The 9,703-nt window shown below is 55.0% G+C and overlaps 1 protein-coding gene across 2 annotated transcripts in view; it reads left to right on the top strand.

Moving 5' to 3' along the window:
* The window catches only part of MAN2B1 (mannosidase alpha class 2B member 1), a 13,265-nt gene extending 7,371 nt beyond the window's left edge, over positions 1-5,894 (top strand). For both annotated transcript variants that reach the window (XM_039882829.1, XM_039882830.1), the window contains exons 14-24: positions 400-573; positions 1,364-1,461; positions 1,544-1,661; positions 2,860-2,978; positions 3,069-3,170; positions 3,352-3,439; positions 3,624-3,704; positions 4,141-4,368; positions 4,855-5,010; positions 5,114-5,222; positions 5,650-5,894. In XM_039882829.1, coding sequence (XP_039738763.1) covers positions 400-573; positions 1,364-1,461; positions 1,544-1,661; positions 2,860-2,978; positions 3,069-3,170; positions 3,352-3,439; positions 3,624-3,704; positions 4,141-4,368; positions 4,855-5,010; positions 5,114-5,222; positions 5,650-5,759 — 1,383 coding nt within the window. In that variant the 3' untranslated portion in view covers positions 5,760-5,894. The remainder of the gene's footprint in view (positions 1-399; positions 574-1,363; positions 1,462-1,543; positions 1,662-2,859; positions 2,979-3,068; positions 3,171-3,351; positions 3,440-3,623; positions 3,705-4,140; positions 4,369-4,854; positions 5,011-5,113; positions 5,223-5,649) is intronic.
* The last annotated feature ends 3,809 nt before the right edge of the window (positions 5,895-9,703 follow it).

Consider the following 9,703-nt stretch of genomic DNA (forward strand, 5'->3'; position numbering starts at 1 on the left):
AATATCTCCCTCTTTTTAATATCTCCCCATGACATTTTTCCTGTATATAAATATTCCTCTTATCCTGGACGGTCTCTTCCCACAAACCTCTTCCTTCCCTAAGACTCTTTCCCTTACTCCTCTGCCTCAAGGATCTCTTCCCCCAATTACTCGCTCGCTTTTCCCCTTTCCCACAGTCTCTCCATTCTCTCAGTGGGTTCCCCCCGCCCCAACCTGTGGATCTTCTCTGCAGTCTTTAACTCAGGATTTCTGCCATCCCCATTCCCCCATCTAACACCTAAATTTCTTCTCCCCATCCTGGGACTCCTTCCCCTCCTGGAGTGTGACCCCTCCCTGTACGTGTTCTTTACATGTGTAGGCACAGCCTCTTGAATCGGTTTCCCTCTTCCTTTATCCGAGGTGGTTACAATGCCCAGCTCAGACAGACAGGAGCTGCTTTTCTCAGCCTCAGTGCCTGCCCTCGGCTTCAGCATCTACTCAGTAACCCAGGTGCCTGGCCAGAGCCCACAGGCTCACACCTCCAAGCCCAGATCCCAGAAGTCCTCGTCCCGCATCTTGACCATCCAAAATGAGGTGAGACCTCATTCAGATCCTCTTCCCTGCCCCAGTGGTAAATTTGAGGTGTCACAGTGAGCTGGATTAGTGGGTCTTGGGTTCCTGGTCTAGCATTACCAGTCAGTCTCCCATCATGTGCCCTTGCGTGAGTGAGCGCCTTCTTTTGAGTCTCACTGTCCTTTCCCGGGACTGTTGTGAGGGCCTCGTGTGATCATGGGTGACACTTGATGGATATGTCAAAGTTGACGGTCATAGGGGTTTGCAAACTAAGTGAAGTGAAGGTGTGTGGGAGATTTGAGTGAGGGAGCCACGTGGCCATTTGGAGGACATCTGGGGGAAGAGGAATCCAGGCAGGCAGGGAGCAGCAGACACAAAAGTCCTAAAGGAAATTAAAGTTTATAAATTTCCATTAGCCCCTAAAAGTTCGGCGGTGTGGTTCCTCTCCGTCAGTTGCACAAGCAGTCCTGATGGGCTGTGCAGACCAGCTAAAATGGATTTAGGGTATCACAGGCGCCCTCTGGTGGCTATGGGGGGAACAGACAGGGTAAAGCATGGCAGGCAGGAGCGACCAGGAAGAGGCTGGCTAGCTCTCGTCCCGGAAAGCCTTGGAGGTTGTGAGAAGTGGTCAGATTGAGGATAAGATAGAAGGTGGAGCTGTTAGGATTTGCTAGTAGGGTCATGTGTGAGGAGTGAGAGAGAGAGAAGAGGAAAAGGTGACTTTAGGGTTTTGTCTTGAGCCCCAGGAAGGATGAAGCTACCCTTGGCTAAAAGGATAGTCATTAACATCTGACCACCCTTTTCTGCCCAGTATATCCGGGCTAGGTTTGATCCTGAGACGGGGCTCTTGGTGGAGCTGGAGAACTTGGACCAGAATCTCCTGCTGCCTGTTCGCCAAGCCTTCTACTGGTGAGGAAGGACTACCAGGTCAGGGAGGGGGCGTGAGCAGAGTTGGGGTCCCTTACCTGACGTTCACCTGCCCCGGCCCCAGGTACAACGCCAGTACAGGCAACAACCTAAGTGACCAGGTCTCAGGTGCCTACATCTTCAGACCCAACCGACAGGAACCACTGCTCGTGAGCCGCTGGGCTCAAATCCACCTGGTGAAGGTCCGGGGCCAGGAATAATGAGTGGGCATTGAGGGGTGTGTGGAGCCTGGGAGGGCGGTGCACTGTGTGTGGGGTGGGGGTCGGGGAAGATTTACATCTCCATCAGATCAGAGGGCTAAGACCTGAGGGGAAGACTTGAGGATCCTTTCACAGGGCCGATATTCATCAGTTATACTGTGGCATACAAAGGCATTCGCATCTTCTGTGGGTGTCAGGATTATACATAGCTTTTGAAACTGGGGGTGGGGTGTTTCCACTTGGCTCATGAATGGGGAGAGCCAGGAAGAGCTACTTGAAGAGTTCACTAAGAATCTGTGCTGGGATGGGATTATGTCTTGGGTGGATACTGGAGAGTTCACACTTAGATGGGGCTTAGGTAGTTCACACTTAGGGTGGGTATTTGAACATGCATTTGGCTAGGAACAGTCTCACACTTGTAGGGTTTCCCGGGGCCTCACGTTGACATTTCTTCTTAGGGTGGGAATAGGGCAAGTAATGGCAAGACTCACCTTTGACATGACTCCCCTTGCAGTGAACCTCCTCATACCTGGGTTAGGGTATAATTTTGCCTGTTGTAACAGTTACCCAAATTAACTATTCTTAAACAAGACAGATGTTTCTTTCCATTGAACAGAAAGTCTGGCTGGGCCATCTAGGGTAGGTGGGGTGGTCCCACAGTCATCCAGGCTCCTTCTATCTCATTGCTCTTCCTTCTTCAACATTCAGCTTCTACCTCATGACCCAAGATAGCTGCTCAAGCTCCAGCCATCACATTTGCATTCGAACTGGTGGGAGAGGGAAAGGGGCAAGGCACATTGTTCATAACTCTTTGATCACTTTCCACTGGGCAGACCATAGTCACACAGCTCCTGATAGCCTCAGGGAAGACTGGACAATATAATCTTTATTTCAGGTAGCCACATGCCCAGCTAGGATCCTATTCTATGGAGGGGAGATGAGGTAGTGGTAGGCAGCAAGCATATATGCCACACTCAAGAATTATGTGGCAATGACTGAAGTGAGAAGTGTGGGCATCATGCCTAGGTAGGTGGGGGAGGTAAGTGGTATTCTTATGTTATTAGTGGGGTTGACCCTGATGTAGGCCTTTGTGAGGTTCATGGTAGGTGTGGACATTTGTAGGGTTCACCTCTGCTCAAGTACGGGCTCACACCTGCCCTCCATTCCCATGTGCCTGCAGAAGGCCTTGGTGCAGGAGGTACACCAGAACTTCTCAGCCTGGTGTTCCCAAGTGGTTCGTCTGTATCCAGGACAGCGGCACCTGGAGCTGGAGTGGACAGTGGGACCAATACCTGTGGGGTGAGTGGCACAGGCTGGGACTGGGTGCTGGGGGCTGGGGCAGAGCGGACGTCGGCGAGCCTTACAACCTTGTCATTCTATTGGTTATAGTGATGGCTGGGGAAAGGAGATCATCAGCCGTTTTGACACTGAGCTGGAGACAAAAGGACTCTTCTTCACCGACAGCAATGGCAGGGAGATCCTGGAGAGAAGGTGGGGGTGACTGGGGTCACCGAGGAGTGGTCTGTGGTGTGTTGGGGCCCATGGGTAGTGGGGGCCTCTGCCGATTTTATGAATAGGGGAAAGAGAGGTTGGAGGGGGAGCAAATGGTGGGTGAGCCTGGAAAGGGGAGCTGGGCCCCGGGTCTGACCAAACCCTATCCTCACCTCTCAAGACGGAATTATCGACCCACATGGGTGCTGAACATGACTGAGCCAGTGGCAGGAAACTACTATCCAGTCAACAGCCGCATTTACATTACGGTACCCCCTCCCCCATCCTGCTCCCCTGATCTTCCGGACATTTCTCTACAGAGTGGTCACCCCTCATTCTTAGCATCTCCCAGGTGTCCTTGGCAGTCCACCATCCCCTGTGGGGCATGTTTAGGGGCTGGGGCTGGCTGGCAGTGTGCTCCCTCACTCTCACCTCTCACCCCTCACCCGTCAGGACGGGAAAGTGCAGCTGACGGTGCTGACAGACCGCTCCCAGGGCGGCAGCAGCCTGAAAGACGGCTCCGTAGAGCTCATGGTGAGTGGCCTGTGCCCCATCTAAGCTAGGGTTCTCCCACCAGTTTCTGCCTTGGCCTCCTGCTAGACTTCGAAGCTGGTGTCTGACCCAGTTCTCCGCTAGGTGCACTCCTCCGTTTGGGCTTTCATTAAGCCGAGACCTCTATTCCTATATGAGACATTCCCTCCATGCTTTTATCCAGTCCTTACCCAGGTGCCCCCTCCAGGTCCTGACTTGCCCTGTGCACGCCCCCCGTTAGGTCCTTACCTCTCTCTGTCCTAGTCCCCTGCAAGGTTGGATCCGCACGTCTGCTGGGGTCCCCCGTAGCAGAATTTCATCGTCAGCTGTTTCCCCGACTCTTCAGTTTCTCTTGAAATTCCCACAAGCCCTTACCCGATTTACAGCCCCGAAATTGACCAGAGGAGCCCTCACCCTCTCCTGGTTACTCTCCCTGCAGGTGCACCGAAGGCTGCTGAGAGACGATAGACGCGGAGTTGGGGAGCCGCTGCTGGAGAATGGGTCGGGGTTGTGGGTGCGGGGGCGCCACCTCGTGCTGCTGGATAAGACCCAGACCGCCGCTGTCAGGCACAGGTTGCAGGCGGAGAAGGAGCTCCTGGCCCCGCAGGTGGTGCTGGCTCAGGGTAGCGGCACTCCCTACCACCCGGGGGTCACCCCGCGCAGGCAGGTGAGAGGCGGTGGGGCCGGCAGAAAGAGAGGACCCAGATGAAGCCTGCGGTGGGGGGCGGGTCTCCCTAGGCTTAGCTAGGACCCACCTCGCCCGCTCCCAACTGGTCCTGGGGCAGCCATAAGCTAGCTAGCTCTCAGTTGCGGCCCAGTCTCATCGCACCTGTGCTGGGTCTACAGCCTCAGGGCCCGCCCCTCCTCACCTAACCTCGCTCCGCTCTACCCCAGGCTTGGTCCTGCCCCGCCCCTTGGCCAGTCCTGGGATCTCCACGCGGTAGCTTTATCCCTGCCCTCAGTCGGGTCTCAGCCTGGATCAGTTTGGCCCCTTTCGGGGTTCGGACCGGCCCCCAACCTGGCACCACCCCATTACCCTTATTAGTTTAGCCCTGCCTACCAGGACTAAAAACCGCCCCCAGCAGAGCCCCGCCTCCTGACTTGGGCCCGGCCCCTCTGGCTTGGCCCCGCTCATCCCTGGCCCCTTCCGTAGTTCTCAGGGCTGCGCTGGGAGCTGCCGCCCAACGTGCATCTGCTCACGCTCGCCCGCTGGGGCCAGGAAACGCTGCTGCTACGCTTAGAGCATCAGTTTGCCATACAGGAGGATATGGTCGGCAACTTGAGCTCTCCGGTGACCTTGGACTTGAGGGTGAGGCGAGCAGAGGTGGGAGGGAGACAGGAGAGAGGCAAGAGAGGGGAAAGGGGAAACCCCATTCTGTCCCCACTCAGCCCTGTCGATCCACTCCCCGCAGGACCTGTTTTCTGCCTTCACCATCACTGACCTTAAGGAAACCACGCTTGCTGCCAACCAGCTCCGGGCCAGTGCCTCCAGGCTCCAGTGGACACTGAACACGGATGAAGGTCTGCCCCCGGGGCCTGAAGCTAGTGGACGCATGGGAGGTGTGAGAATGTAGGCCAGGGACCAGTCCAGCTCAAGGGTCTGGGGTGGCGTTCAGATCAGGTTAGGGGTTTAAGGGTCTTAAGTGGGTCCGGCAAACTAGCGGTGGGTCTTGGGTGTTTGAGATTGGAGTGCAGTCCCAAGAACAAGATTTGAGGCTCTGTCAGTGTCTAGTTCAGGGGTGGGGTAGGGTTGTCCATCATCCCTGGGGTTGGCTTGATAGTCCTTGAGGTGGGGCTTAAAGGTGTGAGGGCGGTGGTTAGTCTGTAAATTCCTAGGGACAGATTTGAGAGTGTATGGCTGTGTCCAGGCTCAGGGGAGGGAGTCTAGGGGTGGGAGAGTGAGGTGGGTGAAGTCTGCATCCCTCACTCCTCCCCTGCATCTCCCCAGGCCACACACCCAAGTCCTCTCCCTTCCGGCTGGACCCGGCCAACGTCACACTGCAGCCCATGGAAATCCGCACCTTCCTGGCCTCAGTCCAGTGGAAAAAGGACGGCTAGACTTGCTGGGGGCAGGAAGCCCCCTTTCCAGCCTTAACCCCTTCTTCCAGGGGTGGAGCAAACTGATCCCCTTCTCTTGCTGCTGATGCCACCAATGAAAGCCATTAAAATGCCACTACCGAGCCCCGGGTTAAAGTGTGACTTAGTGTGTTTTTTTAAAAAAAATTTTTTTGAGGGTAAGTAAAGCCTCCAAATTCTAGCTGCCTTTTGACTCTAGGGCTTGTAGAGAGGTGGCTTAGCTGCTTGAATCCTCACACCAGACTACATGGTTCATGACCAGCCTCATCCTCCACTCCATCTCCCACTCCTGCTTCCTGCCTCTGTGTCCACTCAGACTGTGGCATAGCTGTCTTGAGTAGCTACCAAGGGCAGGCCCAGTGAACTGGGGTTTAGAATCAAGAGGAAGTGACTTCTGTGTGCAGGTCACTTGAAGGCACATTGAAGCCATGGAGGGGCATAGTTTAGGTGTGGTCAAGGGGTGGGGCTTAATCAGGAGTGGGAAGGAGAGAGCTGAGCCAATGAAGAGACAGGGTGATGTCAGGTTGGGGGTGGGTCCCACCAGTGGGCCATGTGGAGACCAGCATTCTGCTGCATGGGCCCAGAAGTGCCTCTAGAAAATATCAAATACCCCTTCAACAACCCCGTGTGTGTGTGTGTGTGTGTGTGTGTGTGTGTGTGTGTGTGTGTGCTGATTGGGGGGCAGACGTGAGCCTAGGCTGGCCAGGAATCTCTGGGGAGTGCACCTTGGGCCTGGATGAGGTCACAGGTGGGACCTGGGTGCTAGACATACCTCTGGAAAAATTTTCTAAGTCTCTCCCTAAAGAGATGGACCCAAGGAGAGACCCAAGGAGGGCACCCCATCTAGTTGCCATCCCTCATGGGGTCCAATTGTTGGATATACCTCCCCTAAACTTTAAAGTTTCTTTTCAGAAGGGAGAGGCAGCAGAGCCAGCCATGGTAGCCCTGGGCACGTGCCCCAGGGCTGTCTGCTGTCTCTGTGGTAGGAGGTGCCCAACCAAATTGCTTAGAAGTATTCCTCTGGTGGTAGGGATTGGGCCGGGCTGGGCTGGGTTGTGGGCCCCAGGGATGGTATCTTGGGCCCAATTGCACATATGCCTCCTGAAGACATATCTAAGTCCTCTTCCAAAGGTGGGCAGTGGGCTGCCTAAGGTTGCCTTGGATCCTCCCCTTGTCCTGCGTGGCGTCTGATGGCTGGATACATCCCTGCAAACCTCTTTATCCTTCGATGATGAGGCTGGCACAGGCGAGCCAGAGAGACTTGGTGGGTTCCAGGGCCAGGCTGTGGTTCTGCATGGGTCTTGGTCTTGGACCCATCTCGTAGTACCTCCTGAAAACGTATCAATGTCCTCATCTAAAGGAGAGGCACCAGCCTGGGAGGGAGAGATAGACCCATGGAGAGCACAGTGGGCTCATGTGCTGTCACTCTTGGGTCCTGGTTATTAGGAGTGCCTTCTGAAAAGTTTCTATGACCTTTGGTGGAGGCCGGGAACAAACTGCAGTTGCTGGATGTGCTCCCCCCTCCCATTTTTATCAGTCTCCTTCCCTCTGGAGGAGGTAACAGGCCCTAGTCCTGCAGGGAGGCCCAGGGAGAGTGTTCTCAGCTTAGCCAAGGTCACATGTGGGCCCTTTGCATCACTTATTCCTCTGAAAAATGTTTCCAACTTACCCTGCAGAGCGAGGCATCGGCCAGGCCCCTTAAGGGACCACTATGGAGGGTGACCTGGGCCCAGCCACAGTCTCATGTAGGGCCAGGTTGCCAGATGTACTTCTTGAAAATATTTTTAAGCTCTCTTGGGAGAGATTTCCAATAGGACAGCCCCGGAGCCCCACCCAGTCTCACGTGGGTCAGGGTCATTGGGGGCGCCTCCTGAATAGTGTCTAAGCCCTCCTCTGTAGGCGAAGATCAGCCTGGCCATCCAGGAAGTTGTGTGGATGGTGCCCCGGGCCCACCAGGGCACCCCTGGCTGCTGTGGGCCAAGATATGCTGTTCTAGTGAGACCCAGAAGAGGTGGCATCTGGGGGTCCAGGCCGGTCCAGGTCAGTACAGGTTGCGCAGGTTGTCGCTGCCACCTGGCGGCCGCTTTTATATCGTTCTCAGGAGCTCGGCAGCCTTGGGCACGGGATGAGATCCCTCTGCTCAGCCCAAGGCTGAGTTCCAGGAGGCGGCAGCGATGTTGTCTCTGGTGCAACACATGCCACCTCCGAGCGTGCTCTCCTGAGATAGTCCCTGCAGTATAGTGGAGTGCAACATCTGAGAATTGCATGGGCCGGGCTGACTGTCACACAGAGGTCCCCTCCGTTCGCGGGAACCAATTTGGGCCGTCCAGGGTTAGGGCGCCCTGGGCTCAGCCGCGTTCCCGCCTGGTGCCCGGTTGGGAGTGCCTCCTGAGAATTTTTGTAGGCTCCCCTCTGGGATCTGGGATCGCAGCCAAGGAGGCCCAGGAGCACCAGTCATCCTGCCACAATCCCGCACAGGGCACTGTCTTTGGGTGTGAGTCCTAAAAAATTTTCCTTCTGAACAGGGACAGGGAGGCGGAGGGAGGACTCGCACTCAGCTTCAGTTAGTTACACTGGGGCCTATTCTTGGACACTCCCGTCAAACCTTTGTAAGCCTCCCTCCAATGATAGGGACCATTATGGGCCAAACCGGGTCAAGAGGTGGGTGCCTTGGATTTTGTCATAGCCCATGGCAGGGCAGTAGTCCTCCAGAATCTGCTAAAAGCGGTTCCAGTTCTGCTTGGGGTGGGGGTGGGGCACTGGCCCCGGTTGGTCAGGGAGGTTCCAGTAAGATGCCCTGGAGGCTTCGTTTTTGTGTGGGCCTTCCAGAAAGTTTTCTAAGCCTTCCAAGGAAGGCTGAATCCTTAGGGGGCTGCAAGGGAGCCTGAGGAGGTTGCTTTCGGCAGGCAACTGTCCTCAGTGGGACCCAGTAATTACCTACACCTTCTGAAAACATTTCCTGAGGGGAGGGAGGCCCTGGGGTTAGCTCCCTACACCAGGATTGCTGAAGTCACATGTGAGTTCTCTTCATTAGATATACCTCCTGAAAAGTTTTAAGTATCTCTCTTTAGTGATAAGCCAGCCAGAAAGAGAGGCCCTTTGACTGCTGTGGGAGTCTGTTCATAGCCCAGATCGAAGCAGTAGTTAGAAACACCCCCTAAACCATTTCAATGTCCCTCTACACAGGCTGTGACCAGCCTTGGCTGGCCCTGGAGGCTGGAGAGAGCAACAGTGTCCTGGCTGTGGTCTCACGTGGTCCCAGTTGTCATATTTGTCACTTGAAAATGTTTCCAAGTTCCTCTGAAAAAAAGATCACCAGTATGGGCTGGTGAGGGATACCGGAAGAGGGTGCCTGTGCCTGGCTGTAATCACACGTGATGCCGTTTGATGAGTGCACCTTGTCAAAAAATGTTAAAGTATCTTTCAGGAGGTATAGGGACCAGCCAGACAGAAATAGAGGCCCAAGAAATGCACTCAGCCTGGAGATGATCCTTTGTGGGGCCAGCTCTCTGCTTATTCCTTCTGGAAATTTTGCTATGTCTCCCTCTGGAGAAAGGAGCCCTGGGTCCTCCATCCTGCATGGAGAATAGGAGGCACCTTCTAAGCCGGTGGCAAAGAACTAGCTTGTCTGGTCAGTGATGACGGGAAGTCACCCACATCTGGCCACAGTGTTGCAATAGGTCACGGTTGTTACATGTGCCTCCTGAAAATGTTTCTAAGTCCCCTTTCTTGGGGAGAGGCACTGTCCTGGGCGAGTTAGGGACCTACTATGTGGGCACCCTGGACGTGGCTGTGGTCCTTCGAAGGGCCTGGTTGTTGGCGGTGCCCCCCAAATGTTTCTAAGTCTCCATCAGTGGAGGCGTTGACCCTTGTTGCCAGGTTCTGTGTTGGCCCTAGTCATCTGATTTGGCTCACACAGATATTTG

This window comes from Pteropus medius, unplaced genomic scaffold (assembly GCF_902729225.1).
Source record: "Pteropus medius unplaced genomic scaffold, Ma_sr-lr_union100, whole genome shotgun sequence".
NCBI classification, from domain to species: Eukaryota; Metazoa; Chordata; class Mammalia; order Chiroptera; family Pteropodidae; genus Pteropus; species Pteropus medius.